Source organism: Rissa tridactyla, chromosome 4 (genome assembly GCF_028500815.1).
Source record: "Rissa tridactyla isolate bRisTri1 chromosome 4, bRisTri1.patW.cur.20221130, whole genome shotgun sequence".
Classification (NCBI taxonomy): Eukaryota; Metazoa; Chordata; class Aves; order Charadriiformes; family Laridae; genus Rissa; species Rissa tridactyla.
Window position 1 is genome coordinate 16,989,476 of NC_071469.1, and position 18,472 is coordinate 17,007,947.

The following is an 18,472-nucleotide window of genomic DNA, read 5'->3' on the forward strand; positions in this document are numbered from 1 at the left end:
ATAGAGAAATTATGTTTTCACCCCTATTTCCCATAGAAACCTTTCAAATCTGAGTTGCATCGTGGGAAAGGACAGCAAATGTCTCTCAGGACTGTGGAAAGGATGCAGGAATGATCACTTCCTCTCCTTAGTCATACTAGGTTGTTTTAGGACCAACTGTTGGCCACTGGTGCAAAGCCTAGTGCACAAGATTTTTCAAAGGGATCTGTAATGGAACAAAGGGAAAGAAACATTTGTCTCCTTCATTCCCACAGCAACCTCAAAGGCGGTTCTCAGGGCTAACGTCAATCCCTCTACTGCTGTGAAGCAGTGAGGTGCATTCCTTTACGTGTCTGCTCTGGCCTGCATCCAACCCTCTTTCCCTAAGTCCCTCGTGACTCCTTCCCACCCACCCTATTTTCTCTACCCAGTAACCACCAGATAGGAGGAGGAGATAGAAAGGGTCTTCCTTCCTATTACCTGCTTGGACGCTGTCTCATCCTCTCGTGTTTGTTTTTGAAGTCACATGGACCTTTTGTGAGGGTTTAATGATAATAATAGTGGATGGCAGCATGACTTCCAAAAGATCACGAGCCCCATTTTCACTCCTTGAAGAAACCGTACTCTTCTTGTAGTAAAGATGGTGATTTGACTGCTTATTGTCTTGAGTATTTTCTCCCATGACATTCAAATGTTCTTTTCCTATCCCATCACACCCCTGAGAGGTACATGGCAGCTACAGAGGTCCCTGTAGGCTTTCTTTTTCTCCATGGCATCCTTTAAGTGTGATCTCCCTTCTCCAGCCTCTGCAAACGACTGCCAGTTCCCCTCTCCCCGCAAAGCTAGTATTTTTAATTGGCCTGTATCAAGCACATTTGTAAGCAGGTGTTTTCAACCTTCATTTGTATGGCTATTTTCCTGTGAAACATTAGTCACAGAGACAAGATATTTCAGATCCAGCCAGATATTTCACTGGGCCATAGATAATCCACACTCACTACTCATATTCTGGTTTTCTTTTTCTCAAGAAGCCTTTCCTTGTCCAGCCAGAAATCCACTGAAATAGCCAAACCTCCAAGCCCCTGCAGGTCCCTGTCTATCAGAGCCTCAGCAGGGCAGCAAGCATTTCATTTTCTACCTCCCACTGAGCATAATTTCTCCTCTGAAATAAAGTTCAGCGTGGGGTTGAGGTTCTTTTTTTTCCCTCAGAAAAATCTTTGGTATGTTTTTCGTGACATCTCTTCCCCTGACTACATTCATCATTATCATTAGAGAGAGCACTGAGACATGTTTTGATGGCACTTGAAACCAGTGGGAGAGGAAAAATAACATCTCTGGTGCAAAATTCAAGTCTGTTTACTTCATAATCAAACTCAAGGTGGTGTGTTAAGAAATGCTTAACTGGAAACCATTGAATTTCTGGAGATTTTCACAGCTCCTCTCATATGTCTGCAAACACTCCAGACTGTGTATATTCTCCCTCTCCCAAGCAGCCCCAACAGTGCTCACAGCTCCAACTATGCAAGGCCAGTTTTCGTTACTCCTCCTGGGAGCAAAGTGCTGATCTGTGGCTCTGAACTTAAGCATGGCAAACCTCTGAGGCTTCACTTCTGTAAGAACATGGGGCCAACTCCTCAGCTGGTGAAAGGTCATCCCTTGCTGCACTGAGCTGTGCAGCTGCACAGCTGTGCAGATTTTGGTGCCAGCTGTGAATCTATCTCAGTTATAGGGCTATTCATTAAGGTTTACTGCTCATCAAAAAAGATTACAAGTCAAAACTTCTTAGAACAAGACAACTTCCTTCCAGGAATGTTCTCTCTTGGCCTCCATTTGACTTTGTTCCTCCCCTGTTCCCATTTGTTTCTCCTTAAGTAAAGGGAAAAATTACCATTACTTTTTTTTTTTTTCTGGAAAGGAAACAGGCTTTCTTACCTGTCTAACCGCAACTGGCAGGCTGTTCGCAATATGTCAACTATGCCCTCGCTCTTCAGCTGTTTACAACAGACACTAGTTGCAATAAAGCAGCCAGTCCTCCCGATGCCTGCACTAAGGGACGGAAAAGCAGAGAGAGGCAGTGGAAATGTTAGAATGGCTTGGGAACTTTTTTGTTAAACGAGCGCCATTAAACCAGCAATCAAACCCAATTATCCCTTTCTTCCCTCCAACCTTTGCCGGGTGGGTACTTGCGAATATAAAGCTGTAACTAGGAAAAGATACTAACTTCAATTGGACAACATAATTAAGTGAGCCATTCGCAGTAAAAGGATGGTCATGGCATATACAATACTAAAAATGGACTGTAGGGTACAGTTTGATCAGATATGTCATTGAACCATTGAAAATAAACAGTTAAACAGTATTTCTTAGTTAGACTTGCTTTGAAGGCAACTTTGTTTTGAGATTCTTAGTCCTAATAGCTTCTTTGAAAGCTATTTTCATTCACAGGTACAGAAAAAAACAACAATAAAACCAAACCCCTTGCTTAAATAATTAGAGCTAACAGCAATGTTGTAAGTGTAATGCCACTTGCTGATGAGATCCGCAATATACTAATTCTCTGAATTAGTGCAAGATACAACAAACTCACTAGTAAAGACATTTCTTTTTCTTTCCTGAACACCTTTGTATCTTATTCAGTCCTTGCTTAATGACCAGAATTGATTTTATTCTCAAAGGCACAGTGCTATCAAAGCTGTGAATTCTTCTTATCACCTAATAAAAAGCTAGCAGCCAAAGCCCTTCTTACGCATTAAATAATTAAGTGAGCATCCTCAGGAATAATTACTTGACACAACTGCAAGAAATCCTGCTTCCATTTAAATTGTGCTAAAGTCATCATACAAAAACACTGGCAACAAATGTACATGCAACAATAGAGTTTGCAGTGCTACTTGCAAAGTGCTAATACTGTTTCTTTGCCTGTATAGACAGGTTTTGTACTCTGCATTTATGCTTATTAAGGAAACAGCTACATTGGAATTGTTTTAACTTCCATTACAGAATGATAAGGCAACTCAGTGGAAGTTTTGGGAAGTTTTTCCTCAGTAAGAACTCATCTCAGTCTTCAAATGATTGTGATGGAGGTACCTAACTGACTTAAAATTTTTGTCCCTGAAACTCTTTGTACCTCATGCCCTGACTTCTGTTTTCTTTACTATATCTAGTTTGTTCATCAATACTTCAAATATTTCAGGGTTTCAGAGGACTCTTTGCTGCATATAGATGTACCTCAATGATTAAAAAAACCCAAACAAACACCAAAAAAGCCTTTTGTCTTCCAATTTATGCCATAACCAAAAAGGCCACAGTATGCGGCTCCTGTATACTGTTTCCCATCCATAGACCTCAGAGTGTTTCGCAAAGGGTGTGAACAACACCCGTTTTTAGATAAAGCAAACAGCAATGAGACAGCAGTTGTCCCAGGACAAGCTGCAGGTCTCTCGCTGGCTGAGAGAAAGTCATAATCCTTCCAAGGCTGTCCTTGCATTATCCACAGGACCTTAACAGGACTGCTAGCCTGCCTTGAACATGAAGCCGCTTTTAAGAACAGGGCCAGAAAAATGCTCAGAGGGAGCACCTCTCCTGTGAGGACAGGCTGAGAAAGTTGGGGTTGTTCAGCCTGGAGAAGAGAAGGCTCCGGAGACACCTTGTTGCAGCCTTTCAATACTTAAAGGGGCCTTATAAGAAAGACAGGGACAAACTTTTTAGTAGGGTCTATAGTGATAGGACAGGGGTAATGGTTTTAAACTGAAAGAGGGTAGATTCAGGCTAGATATAAGGAAACAGTCAAAGTCAGGTTGGACGGGGCTTTGAGCAACCTGATCTCGTTGAAGATGTCCCTGCTCACTGCAGGGGGAGTTGGATTAGATGACCTTTAAAGGTCCCTTCCAAGCCCAACTATTCTATATTTCTATGATTCTAATAGCTTAATTATTAGGTATGTATCTATTTTTTCTTAAAGGTACATTATTTTACATCACTGAAGGCCAAAACCACAGTGATTATGTTCTATTGAAAAACTCCCACAAAGGCCAAAGGAGCTACAGCACTCAGTGTAACACAGGCCTTGACTAACGGCTTGTTGTACATACCACTCTCAAATAGAGGCAATGTATTAAATCCCTTCTTCAGATAAAATGACTGCAACCGAGAATAATCTGAAAGGGCTCTGGTCCACAATTATCACACAAAATTCTTCATAATCCTATCACCACGTCTCTTAGTAGTTATTTCACATAATAATACCCCATTTCCCCCCTGCCCCCGATTATTACTGTGTCATGGGTATGACACCATACAAGAGGACAAAACAAGTATGCAAAGCAAGAGTGATATGGTGACCAGAATCTTTACCTGCAGCAAATACCATAATAATTCAATGAGCTCTGAGAGAATCACAGATTTCCAAGGGTAAAAGGAACCTTCTTAAAAAGCATTTGTTATTTTTCTCTGAACTCTCCCCAATTTGTCAAAATCTGTTTTAAAACATAGGCAGAAAAACTGGGCATGTAGCATCACATGAACATTTTACTAGCAATTACTCCCTATCAGCTTATAGGTCGATCTTTGATGACACCAGGCTACCCACCATTCATGCCAAGAGTCTCTTTAAAAACATTCCCATTCTATGACAATATGCCATGTACTATGGCTTCTGGATAGCAACCATCTGGCATTTCCTAGAAAATGTTATGCAAAACCAGGTAAAATTCCTAACAAAAATCCCAAAGATCAATTTGGCAAATTGTATTTTATTGAAACTATGCAAGATTACCCTGGCAAGATTACTGCATCGCTTATAAGGCTTTCTGCTATTTACCTGGAAAAAGTGTTTTGAAAACTGACTTGTAGTTTTCAAGTAATCACATTTAACCTTTCTAAACAGTGGCAAAACAGGACTTGTTTTAGACCTCTGGAACTTCTTAAATTTTCCAAGAACTAGAACTCAGCTATGCTAAACTTTAATGATTTAGAGCCTGTGGACCAATTTTTAAAAAAAACTCCTGGGTGAAAATTAACACATTGCTTAGTTAGCAGCGCAAAAGAATGTACTTCATCACATCTACAAGTGATGTTTACATCATCCTACTTCTTTCTGAAGACAGCAGGAGAAGTATCTACCTTAATCTATTTTTTCTGCTCTGTGATTGATAATTACTATTTTCTCATCAGGCTTCAAAACACTGTAAAGATTTTGCTTCTTCCATTTAAGAAGTTTTCATCTTTTCCAGGGGCTTTTCACAGGTATTTCAGTTTTATTATGAATTGCATACATTTCCTGTCTGTTGGTTAGTACTTGCTCAATCAGCTTTCCCACTGTTTCATTTGGTTTATGTATTACACTTAAATTATTGTCTTTGGCATAATGAGGATTTTTTTAAATCAAAGAAGAAATCTACAAAGCAGGGGGTTTCGAGGCTTAAAGCTGAATGTTCAAATTTTTCTGCTTGCATGTGTCTTCCTTGTCCATTTCTCCCACAATATCTCTGGCAACGTGGCCCATTTCAGATCATTAAAGGCATATATGACTGGTAAGGCAAATAAAATGAGACTGTTCTTACTTGTAACTGAGCCACCACCAGCTTCTGCGTGCAGCCCAGTCTGTATCTGAATGCAACACTTGGTAATAGAAAATTACTGTCATTAAATTTTAGAAGTTCCAAGAATATTTCAGAAGCAGTTGGGCAAGATTTCCCGCATATCCGACTGATGGCCAATATGACAGTATCTGCACTAACCACTGTATGTGAAGAAGCCCTTCGACTTCAGACACAACATTTACTTACCTGCAGTGAACAATCACTGGAGCATTCTTCTCTTCTGCACTCTGCATTGCCTCTTCCACTTCCAGTACTAGCTGTAACAGAGGCGGGGCTTGATCTGGTGTCTTCTGGTCTGGCCAAGACGTGTACCAGTAATGTTTCAGGTTTCTGACTTCTTCTCCTTTCTGCAATCCAGTGAAGACAAACACCACAAAGTTTTAAAAGATCTTCTTGTTGCAAATTGATACTGAAACCTTGCCTTCCCTTTAAGAATGAGGAAATCAATGCTAAATGGAACAGAAGATGCAAATGACAAGCCACACAACACAGAAATCTGGATTTCAAATATCACGTCTGCACTTCAGTAAACTGCCTTAAAAAAAAAAAGTATGCTGCTCTTTTAGTGCCAAGAGCTGTGTGCAAAACACTCCAGGCAGTCTGCTCCCTCTTGACAGATTCATTCAGCAAAGCCAGAGCTGTGCTTGTGACATAATTGCTTTCATAATGCATTTGACAGACAGAGAGCCAGGAGCCTTATCTCCGTCTCTGATAGCTAGATAGATAGATGCGGGAGAGAGATGGGAGCTTATTCTTCTATCTTTTCTGACAGACAGATTCATATCAGTTTCCTGTCAATTCTACTCTTCTCTTAGACACAGTGAGAATTTCAGAGACACTATGGAAGGTGGGAATTGTATCTAGCTGCAGTCCAGGGCTTTTTGAGAGACACAAATTCCAATTCTCTCTGTGTCTCAGCATGGCTATGAATATAGCAAATCTGCTGTTACCTTTTCTGAGTGCCAAGTAGCATTACACGCTTCTGATTTTGTGTGTTCAAAGTGACATCCTTCTGCCTGATTTCTAAAGGTGCCAAATAGTAACATAGAGCTCAGGAAACCTTTCAGCCATTACGTAAGACAGCTGGCATAGGGCTAAGCAAATATCTTCAAAAGGTCCAGGAACAGACGTGTTAGCTTCCACAACCTTTCCTTAAACACATGGCCTGCTGAGTTTAAGAGGGGAGGAAAAAGAGAACAAATGTGCCTCTTTCTAAAGAACCAGGCACAAAAATCTGGAAACAGTTTCTGTCGTCTATACTCCTAAGTCCCTATGACTGTCAGTCACTGGATGTTAAAAGAGCTCTATGGTTGTGCCACTTTCCATCCTTCTCTTTGGTTGACAAAGCTCTTACATAGCTTCACAGTGAACTAGATTGGAGATATGATCTAGTTAAATCTTTTTTCTTTCTCATAGTGGATTAATTTTCAGATGGATCAATCAGTTTCCCCCTTTGGCTTACCACACAGTCACATAAACACTTGTGTGGGCACATGAGAGATGGCACAAAGGTAGGAAAAAGAGAGCTGGACAAGGGGAGGCTGGGCTTCATTTAGTTGCTGTTCCAGCTTATACAGGGTTTAAAGTGCTCATTGAAGCACAGCCGTAGGAACCTTAAGGGTATGTTTAGCTCAGTTTAGGAAAAGAGAGTCTTACTATTGTACCATAGAGCCTGGCTTTAGGTTATTTACCCTGACAAGAAGATACTCAGGTTAAGAGAGCATAATTAGTTGTCATGAATAGTACCTGAGCTCACTACAGTAAATCCGATCAAATTTCAACACTGCTCTGAAACCCGAACATACACAGTTGCTTTTGAATGTGTGACTATGTGTGAGCAACAGAAGTTATGAACACTGGATTCTCAAGTGGGTTGTGAAAAATTATAATAAGAATGTTGTCAATAATACTGAGAGAAAAGTAAAAGATAAAAGTCATCTGAAGAAAAACACAAATCACTATAAAGTTACTCATTTGACAGAAACAGAAAAGAGCCGAAGTACTAATGATGAACTCTGGATATCTTTAGTTTTGTCTATGCCATTACCAGTTTTACGCTTCTGCTTAGAGAACCCTGACTTCTGTGGTTCTGTACAGTTCTGCTTTGACTTTAACAAAATATTCTCTACAGGTGCTTCCTTGAGACTGAGAAGACTTGGGAACAAATAGGAAGAAGCAAGATTCAATTGATGGTTTGAAGTCTACCATCATGTATGCTGTAGCCAAGATCATGATCAGTGGCTAGATCAGGTTCCTTTGAGAAATGAAAACAAGCCTTGCCCTATCACCTGAGCATTTTCTACTTACCTAAAGTTTACCAATTCCAGTCCCCTATTCTGAGTCCACCCTGTAGCACATGCAGTAATCATATATTGTTGCATCATGTATCATGTGCACAGTGGTATCATGCATTTCCCGCCATTCCTGTCTAAGGGAAAACAGGAGTCAAGTTTTCACTTCACTTCTCTAGTTTTCACTACCAAGTCATTTAACATACGTATAGTCTGGAGCTGCTACTCCACTATTGCTGCTAAATGACAAATGTACAGCTCTAGGTAATGGTAACCTGACAAATGGAAACTTTATTTCAGCTCTAGAACTCAGCAGTTCACCTCCTGACATTTGGAGGTGGGAGGAAAGAAACACTGCCCTGCTAGCACTGAAAACAAAAGCATTGTTTAACTGAAAAACAAACTGGGATGAGCTCAAGCCCATCATTTCTTTAAAGAAAATAATCAAAATGATCAAATCATTTGAGTAGGGAAGGAACTACATCCTTGGAGATATGTATGTGCAATAAAGGCTTTTGTATCATTTGTTATAGAAAAGCACTTGTCTTTTTTGGCTATGATTATGTGTGGTATTCTATAGTTCTTTCCTTATGACTTTGCTGTACTCTGCTACCTTAGCCATTCTTTTTTCTTTCTGTTAGTGCCTGAACGTACTGGATATGCCAGCCCTGACAAATAATCTGGCTTTCAGTTTGTTGGTTGTTGGGGTTTTTTTTCCCCTGTGGGATCCACAGTTATATATACAGAAAAGATATATTCATATCTGACTCTAAATTCTGAAGCTTCTTCTCTAACATGAAGAACTTCACCTAAGGAAGAACTGAGCAGGAACAAGAGAATTTGGGAAAACACTGAGAGGTTGCTATTGGAAGAAAACATTCTGCAGGGATGAGTATTAGCTTGAAAGATACTTGTGAGATGGGAGTATGGCTTATTACACTTGAATTGTTGTATATAAGAGCTCTTCAGGACTGTTTCTTTGTTTTGTGCAACACCAGATAAAGGGAGATTGTTTTTTGGATATGCTACTGCAATATCGATATTAAAAGCCACTTCCCATCTGAAAATGGAACTGGCTATTACCTTCCTGAGAAGAATTTGAATGATCCTTCCCCAGGGAGAGAATAAAATTTCCTTCCAGAAATATAGGGGGAAGTGTTGTTTGGGTTTTTTTGGGGGTAAGGGGGTGTGAGGAAGAACATTTCAGCCTAAATCTCTGAAGTTAATGCCAAGCTGAAAAAAAAGATTTGCAATACTCACTAGTATTAAAATGCTGTTTTTAACAATTTAAAACAACTATGAAAAACTCTTCTGGCAGACAGTGTAGTTTTTTATTGAGGATATTTTGTTCTGTCACCATAACTAAGAAGTGACCGATTATTAGATATCGGTATTCCATCAGAATTAAGCTATGTATTATTCTTGCTGCTGCACTGTGGTGTTTTGTATAAATTGTATTTAAGACCTCTGCAAGTCTGCAACATACTTGTAAATATTCTTTACTTCCCACTCATCAGGGAGCGTGATTTTCTCCTTGCTGCCTTTGCCAAAAGCATGAGTGACAGACTTTCCACACTCTCAACCCAGACATGGGATTTCATATGCTGGCTTTCTGCCTATTAGCATACGGCTGAAGAGACTTGAAACTAGTTGGATAAAAGGAGTTTTTTCAGCTTGGAAAGAAATTGTTGTGTTATGCTGAGGTCAGAGGTAGATCTGGTAGATGAAAGAAGTATAAAGTTTATGTAAATAGACTGTTCTTATTAAAACACATAGCTTGAGATTCTAGAACCTAGCAATGGAAACAGCTGTAAAATAGGACTCTGGTACTTTTAAGTAGCACCTAAGTACTTAAAAAATTAAACCTGTGTTTAAACTCTCCACCCACAAGATGATAGAATGGTTACTGGTACATAAAACTACATACACAGTTAGTTGGAAAGATACTAATTTTTAGAAATGTAAGCATGGAGAATGCTGTGGTGAAAGTGTTTTTAAAGGTCATCAACAGTTCTAGTGTCTTGAAGTGAAATGATCCCTTAAAGCATTTTCCAAGTCAGGTCAGCCAAATCGCTCTGAAACTGAAAACAGGTACGCAATATTAAAAAGCTTTTTGCTCAGTTCTCAACTTCCCCACTTCTTGTTAGCAGCACCACTCATCTTAGGTATAAACAGCTGGTGAGTATCCAGAAGTCTGACAGCATCCTAACAAAGATCATAAAAAGACAAGAAGCACAACCTAAATATTTCTTAGGGGTCCTCCCATACCACAAAATATGTAAGACACCATGCAGGTAAAAGTTCCGTGTTAGTAATAAGTAACCCTTTGTGTAAGTCCATGGCCGAAGGAATAAACAAGCGTTTGAATTCTACAGAACATCATCGCAGAGTTTAGCGGGTTATGCCATCAGTGCTGTCTGTCAGACTTGCAAAGGCTGTTAAGAAGCTACCTGTGTGCTAACATGTCCCTTGAAATGACCAGTCAACACAGAATACACAGGCACAGAATACACTGGTTTCTTCCACCTGAGTGGACCCCACACTACTCCAATTGGCCTTTAGCTTTCAGATTGCACATAAGCAGTCTAAATCTCCGACTGCTTGTTTTACTTTTTATATGTTTTTGTATGTTGATGAACTGAGCAAAGCTATTATGACTTTAGTAATGAAAAGTGATATTTATACAGCAGTAGACTGTGCCCAAGATTTCTACACAACTCTCCATGAACATTTCCATTTAAGGGTTAAGACAGCTAAATTACTGTAAGTACATTGGAATGATTTACCTTTAGGGTGATGAGCCTTAAACGGTAATCATCTGCTTGTATGACTTGGTTAACCGTGATTTCTATTCCTTCATAGGTGACCTGTTCCTCTGGCCAATATTCTGTGCATTTCTGTGTGCAATATAAAATGGATCTAGTTAAGCAGATATCAATGGAGGTTCACTTTTACTCCTCTGAAATTGGATATAGCACATGCATAGATGAATATGAATGAATGTTGTTTCTATAATAAGGACAAGTTTCATTTTCTAAATAAGGACAACATTTCAGGTGATTTTTGCTGCATCCATAATAGCCTGACTGCGTGATTAAAAATACATAAATCAAGTAATGACTAACCAATGCTTTTAAATACACACATCCTTATTTGTCTTTATGCAACTGATACGCATTTTAAAGGCTCATTAGAAAGGCCAGTGGCCATGTGCCTGTTTTTAGATTAATCCTTTTCTTAAGACAATAATGATTAGTATAATATAACTAGTGTTAGTTACCAATATTTCTGTGGTGTGTACACAGATATGGAAACACAAAATACATATTTTCTATTTTTTATAATCACTCACCCTTTATAAGATGATCATTTGCATAGGTTTTTGTACAAAAGAACATGACTGGGATGTTTTGGGAATTAGATTACGTACCAAAATCCACTTTAAATGGACACTGAGAATCTTTCAACGCTAAGGAACTAAAAGGAAGCAATAACTGTGAGAGCTATTACAGTACTACATTTGATTTTGCCAAAAAATAGTCAGAGATGCAACCAGCACAACCTGACAATTAGAGAAGGAGAAACTATAGTCCATTTGCAAATGTATCTTTTGTACTACTGATACACTAGTAGGTGAGAATTTGTAAGCACTCATACCCTGGAAGGAGGACTGAAAAAGACTGTGGCTTTTGCTATGCAGTTTCTCTTTAAACTAATCAATATGTAAAGGAAGAGACAAGCATTTCAACATGTCCATGAACTAGTTCATGCACCAAGGAATGACACGAACAAGGCAGGGTCTCAGGAGAAGGCTCCCTTGTGATAACGGAAGAAGCAATTTTATTATCACATGAAAATAAGAATTTTGAAGGAAGCAAGTTATATCATTTTGCTCTCATCCACCAAAAATAATTTCACTTCAGGAGAAAGACTAACAACAGAAAAGTATCTTGCAAAGTTACTGAGTCAAAATTTTTGTGTGGGAGAATCAGTGTTATTCCATCTGCATAGTGCATCAGTTAATAACCCACTGGGAAGGTAGCCCACTGTGTGTCTGTAAAATTATTTACGCAGATTGCATTTTGTTCTTCCTCTTAAACTGCAGAATCCATTGTAAAAATTGTCAAGAGCGCTAGCAGCTATCAATAGCACAGACGTTGCTCTGCTTAAAGGAGTGGAGTAAGATTGCCCACTCGTTTCTGTGGGCTGTCTGTCAGTTCAGATTAGATGTGACAGAGGGCTGAGATACAGAGCTTTTAATATGCACATTAGCAAAGTCATTGCACTGAGGAGGAACACAAAACCTCTGTAACTAGCATCATTGCTGAACAAAGGTTTTGGTTTTGAATCTACGTACATCTGAGTCCTGTTATTCATATATTAATATATGTGTTACGGAAGAAAGGGAATGAATACGGTAGACATTTACGTGAAAGGACCTACCCTATATTTATGGCTGAGATTCCTGACACCGTTTAATTTTTGACACAAAAGGCATCAGAAAAAACTCAGCAGCTCTGTTACGATATATAGGCCGTAGCAAGCTCCGGTTATGTAGTGCATCAGCAGTACAGTGCACTGCTTCCCAAGACTGATATGATAGGTGAAATACTTGGTCAGCGTGGATAAGAGGACATTCAGATGTAAAGGTTATTTTACATTCCTGTTACACATTCTTGCTATGAAAACTATAGTGTAAGGACTTATCATCAGATATGTCATACAGGATCAGTATTTCCCCAGCATTATCTTCTTTAAACCTCAAAGTCCTTAAATGATTCTGGTACACTATGTCATGACATTTTAATATCTTATTTGCCATAAATTGGCAACTCTGATCAATGAGCAAGTTATTACTTCAGTGCTGCCTCTCAGACAGAGGGAGATGTGAGTTTAAAATGTTAGTGCAAACAAAACATTTAGATCAGCAACATACTTTACTTTGCATCACCAATGCCTTGACAATATGATTCTAATCAGCCGGCTGTAACAACTGACCATTTTTAACTTGCAAAGCATGATAATTCTATGGCTGTCTTCTTTATGTCTTTTTCAGTAAAATCTAAGGCAAAATTTATTTACCTCACAGCCGGGGAAAGCTAAAGGTTTGTGCACATGCATAATTATGGGCACTAAGCTTCCAGCTAGCAGTTAAGCCATTATAATTCTGTGTGTATGACCAAAGTATGCCCATATTCTTGGGCTTCTGAGCGTCTATAAAGCCTCTTCGCAAAGGAAACTCTCTCACCTAAATTATTAATGGGTTCTCAGGGACAAGCTTTGACAAATACTGCTGCTGCAGCTTAAGAAACACCATTTGGATCCCTCCAACACACCTTGCTGCCAGTGGTAAGAGGGGAATGCAGAGCTCAACGCATGCCCAGACCATTTTCTCACATCTTGCACTGCCAATAAAGGCAGACATAAGCTCAGCTACCTGTCCGTGAACTGAAGCCCAGGCACATGGTTCTTCCAAGTCTGCTATGGGGCAAATATTTCAGCATGTAAATAATGAGGGCAGCAGTATTTTAAACTGCAAACAGAAATCACATTAGGTGGATTAGCAGAAACACCATGACAATTTAATTTCTGCTAGTAGGGTATGAATAGAAAATGTCAGCATCTTAATTTCAATATTTCAAAAGCATTCAGGAAAAGGTCTTCTATATCCAAGTCAGCTCTAGCTGTTGATTATTGTAACTAGCATCTTTCATAATTCAGGGACAGCCTCAATGAACTGTGGATATAGACACTGATTCAAAATAAATGCAAGATAAAGCAGCACCCACTCTGTTGATTAAAGATATTCAACCTTAGTAGTTATGGGGTACTATTGTTTTTTAATTCCTTTAGACAGAACTTGAAAGACTCTCTCCAAACAGAGCTGGGTTTGGAGAGGTTTCAGGTCAGCTAGGAGAGGAAAAATGGCAAAACCAGCAGTAGGCTAAGTCAGATAGCAAAACAAGACTTACAGTAAACTGAACTGAAAGAGAAGCCAACATCTTCTCTGACCCTGCAGAATTTAATGCTGGCTCTGATTGCTCAGGCCACTGAACCAACTTCTGTTCGCTGGCTTAGCATCTATGCCGAAAATATCTGCTCGAGTACATATGAAAATATAGGCTATATGTAACACCATTACCTCATTCATCTCTTCTATATTGGTAATCATGACAATGATGGGAGAACGCTCCTGCCACACCATTCTCCAGAAATCACTGACAGTATTAACTATCGGTCCCTGAGTAGCAATATATACCTTTTCCTCTCCTCCATAGCCCTGCCAACAAAACAACAAGAGATCAATTTTAACAGGGGTGACCACCATAGCCTTGAAGGTTCAGTCTTTAAAACAGAGCGCTACACTGTTTGGAATAGTGACTCAATGGCATCAGTTCTTCCCCTCTCTGTCTCTCTCCTGCACATGTGTACGCAGAGCAAAGGCACAATATGGACTCACATAATTCCAGCAATGAGTGTAGTGTCCAACAGCCTTGAGGCGACTCTAGCTAGGTCAAGAGCCTTATTCAAGTTTATTATCCAGTACCTTGGTCAGGCCAGCTGACAAGCAATTTGCATCAACAAGTGCAGAAATGTCTTTTTTGTCTGGTCTCAAACTGTACAGTTGCACTTTGAAATTTAGTTTTCAGTTAATATAAGCAGGAGAGAAGAGCAATCAGTTCAGCTAGAATACCTTTAAAAGACAGTGGATGTTGCAATTCTATTTACATTAACAGTGGCTGATAGAGGCTACACAGACACATTGGACTATCGAGCTCTTACCCTGATGTAGTTAGCATTGATATAAGAGCTAAGGGGGTCGTCCTGATCAGCTGAGGTAAGGCACACTCTGCTGTGAGGATCTGAAAGGTGTAAAGAGGTAAGTAATAGTTTATCAGTTTCTCAGAGAAGAGAAAAAGAGACACAAGATTATTTTGTACAGCGACACATTTACATGCATTCATGGCCATCACAACAGATGTGAGTGGCCTTGGAGAGCTCCTATGTTAAAATGTTACCATAAAAAAGGGAAAGGGTGGTTGGGGTAATTTGGCTTTCTCTGATAGTTTTACCCACTCTCTGAAGCCTGGTTAATTGTTCCAGTTGCAGACTCGGCATCCCTGAGTGACTCTGGAACAGCAGTTTTCTGCTCCAGGAAATTATTTCTCAGTTTGTTAGGTCAGCAGACCATTCTGGCTTGTAAGACATTAGAATATTGTTTGTGAAATGACAGCAAACAGTTTTTCTCCCAAACCATAAACACACATTCCTTGCACACAGGCAAGCCAGATGACAATAACTCTTGCCTTGTTTTGTCTTGCACTGAACTAAACTCCAAGATGCGCTATTAACAAATATAATGGTTAAAGAGAAATTAGAGAATATTAACAGTCTCTTGTACTTAGCATAAGCCTCTTCAGTACTTGAGTCTCCCTCATTGGACCTGTTTATGAAGCATTACTTGTTTTAATAAGAAGACAAATGAAAACATTATTCCACCTGAGACGTTCAGTCCAATTCCCACTGAAGTCAATGGGAGCTGCTCCACTGATTTTAATGCGAGCTGACACAGGCCCACGTTCATCCACTTTCACCAGTACTACAGAGTTTGTTATCATTGACAAGAAACGTTCTCCTGACAGAGGCCTCAGCAAAGAGCACCACCGTATATCACCAGAAGAATATTAAAAACAAACCACAGATGACTTCTTCATAAAAAATCCAGCCTGCTTAGAAACCAGAACGAAAAAAAAAAAAATGCAAAAATAGTGTGATATTGGGTAAATCACAAAGGACTAAGCACGCTCTACTTTCTACAGTACTACAAACACAGTCTCAGCATGAAACGGTGTAATATGATCACAATCCGCTAAGCAAAGATATTAACAATGATACTGTATTACAGCACAGAAGTACTGAAACCAGCGAGTTCCTCTCTAATACAGTTCCCTCCTGCTCAACTTTGCTCACATTTCTAGTGCTGGGGAGATGGTGGGACAAGAGATAAAATTTTCTTTTTAATCAGTAATTCTGATAGCCTTCAACATGTCATACCGTTAGAAAGGTGACATTGGTTGCCACATGTTTATTCAAATGTCACTGGACTGGGTAGTTAGACCCCTTGCATGAAGTCCCTTTGTGTGGGTTTTATGCAATCATCCATGGAGTCTGCTGAAGTCTGAGTAACGATTACATGATTTTTCCCTACTAATAATAGCAACAATACTATGTTGTCCATCTCATGATGGGTCTTTAGGGAGAAATAAAATGGATCTGAAAAACTCTATCAACAGGTGCCAGAGTACTAAGCACTTTTAGTATTCTTCAACTGCCGTAGAATTCTAGTTACCTTCCACTGTAGACTTTTTTATTGCTGTATCCACAAATATTAAAAATATTATTCAGAATATGCTTTTACTTTGAATTATAACACTTGGCTTGTGATTTTTCTACTGTTAATGTGGTATTTACATTTGTTAAGGTAGTATGTTAGCCAACAGTTTCAACTTACTTCATTTAAGAAAGGCCTATTAATGCATTGTTAATACAAGAATGTGCACTGTTTTGCAGAAAGCATAACCAAAGCTGAATTGCATCTCTTAGAAATATATAAACAGGAATAACTCCTCTTTTAAACAAAACAACAACATAACAAGACTTTAATACAAGAATTTGCAGCATGAATTTGAAATTTTCAATAGAGAGGCATTTAAGCAAATCAAATCCTACTCTTAATGAAAATATTTCTCCCAGGACAAAACCAGTGTACAGGCCAGGTTCAAGAAGACACCATGCCTTTAAAAAAGCAGTAGTAGTTTGTATCTCTAAGAAACCAAATGGTATGTCAGGTATTTTTTCTACTGTGTCTTTTATGGCCATTTTTTGTTGATACTATGTCTGACATTTTAGAGGAGCTCGCTAAACTTAACTGTTTTGCATAACTTAAAATGGTGTAAAAGCAATAGAGCTATGTAGAAACTTAACAAGTCTGTCCACACATTACTCTTGAGAAAAGGATTCAATGAGATTGATATACAATGTGTTCCAATAAGTTCTTGCCATCTCTGGAATTCTATAACAAAAACATCCTTTTCTGTATATTCAATAAGTGCCTCCAAACATCTTAGAGAAAAGTTATAATTTTCCAGGAAATGCCATAGGACTCATCCCCAGAAGAGGACTGTCTGCAAACAAACAAATTCATAGTTATGAAATATCCAAATCAACATCCTTAGCTTGGCATCTTTCCCAAAACACCCTTCTGCCATCAAAAAGCCACCTTCTAAGCCATATTACTACCAACAGCAAAATTGGAGATCTGCAAAAAGAATTTACTACAAAAGAAATATAAATGAGATGAATTACAGACTATTATCCTGTCTCTCTCTTACTACAATCAACTCTAGGGTTGCAAGTAACTGATCATTATGTTAAGTGACTGCTTACCTTTTAATGATAACTGCCTAGATTGCTTCTGGCAATGCAGCTGGTAAGGGAATTTTAGTTACTTTTTAAATTCAGATTTTGGGTTTGACTCTAGTTTGGTAATTAAGCATTTGCTGTTCTCTATGATAATCATTTGTCTGACTCTGCTCTACCGCAGCTTGTTCAGAAGTTCTTGCCATTACTGCTTTCTCCAACTAGAATTTGGAGGAACGCAAGGTAGATACTCAAGGCAGCATTGGCTACATTTGGTCATCTCAGAAATGAGAAAGTCAGTGGATGGTCAAAGCCTGAAAAGCACTGGACTCTCCCTCAACTTACCCCCGGTTCCCTCTGCTACTTTTTGCATGGATAGTTTACTGGGATCCTCAGCTTTGAAGCATAAAGGGGATGTTTAGCTTTCCCTGCTAGCCTCTTTACTGCCAGCACCAAGCCCTTCAAAACGGAAGTGAATGGTCAGCCCTCTTCCCTCCTCAGCAACATCAAGCCATCCTTAGACCACAGCCAGGGACCAAGTTGCACAGAGGTTACTAGTTCTAGAATTAATTCAGAAAAAATATCCAGATCACAATGAGCTTGTCAGTCCTTGGAGGCATAGAGTCATTTAGGTTGGAAAAGATCCTTAAGACCAAGTCCAACTGTAAACCTAACACTGCCAAGTCCACCACTAAACCATGTCCCTCAGCACTACGTCTACATGTCTTTTAAATACGTCCAGCGATGGTGACTCGACCACTTCCCTGGGCAGCCTGTGCCAATGCTTGAGAAGCCTTTCAGTGAAGAAACCTTTCCGTATATCCAATCTAAACCTCCTCTGGTGCAACTTGAGGCTGTTTCCTCTTGTCCTATTGCTTGTCACTTGTGAGAAGAGACCAACCCCCACCTCTCTACAACCTCCTTTCAGGTAGTTGTAGAGAGCAATAAGGTCTCCCCTCAGCCTCCTTTTCTCCAGGCTAAACAACCCCAGTTCCCTCAGCTGCTCCTCAAGGACTCATGCTCTAGACCCTGCAACAGCTTTGTTGCTCTTCTTTGGACACGCTCCAGCACCTCAATGTCTTTCTTGTAGCCAGGGGCCCAATACTGAACACAATATTCAAGGTGTGGCCTCACCAGTGCCAAGTACAGGGGGACGATCACTTCCCTAGTCCTGCTGGCACA

General features: G+C 39.5%; 1 protein-coding gene across 5 annotated transcripts in view; it reads right to left on the reverse strand.

Annotated features, from left to right (window-relative positions):
• PTPN5 (protein tyrosine phosphatase non-receptor type 5) overlaps positions 1 to 18,472 on the reverse strand; it is an 89,753-nt gene that overhangs the window by 4,390 nt on the left and 66,891 nt on the right. For 4 of the 5 annotated variants that reach the window (XM_054198909.1, XM_054198910.1, XM_054198908.1 and 1 more), the window contains 5 exons: positions 14,654 to 14,733; positions 14,013 to 14,150; positions 10,657 to 10,767; positions 5,766 to 5,926; positions 1,912 to 2,025 (listed from right to left, as the gene is read on the reverse strand). In XM_054198909.1, the coding sequence (XP_054054884.1) occupies positions 1,912 to 2,025; positions 5,766 to 5,926; positions 10,657 to 10,767; positions 14,013 to 14,150; positions 14,654 to 14,733 (604 nt within the window). The remainder of the gene's footprint in view (positions 1 to 1,911; positions 2,026 to 5,765; positions 5,927 to 10,656; positions 10,768 to 14,012; positions 14,151 to 14,653; positions 14,734 to 18,472) is intronic. The other variant, XM_054198911.1, reaches the window with a different exon arrangement.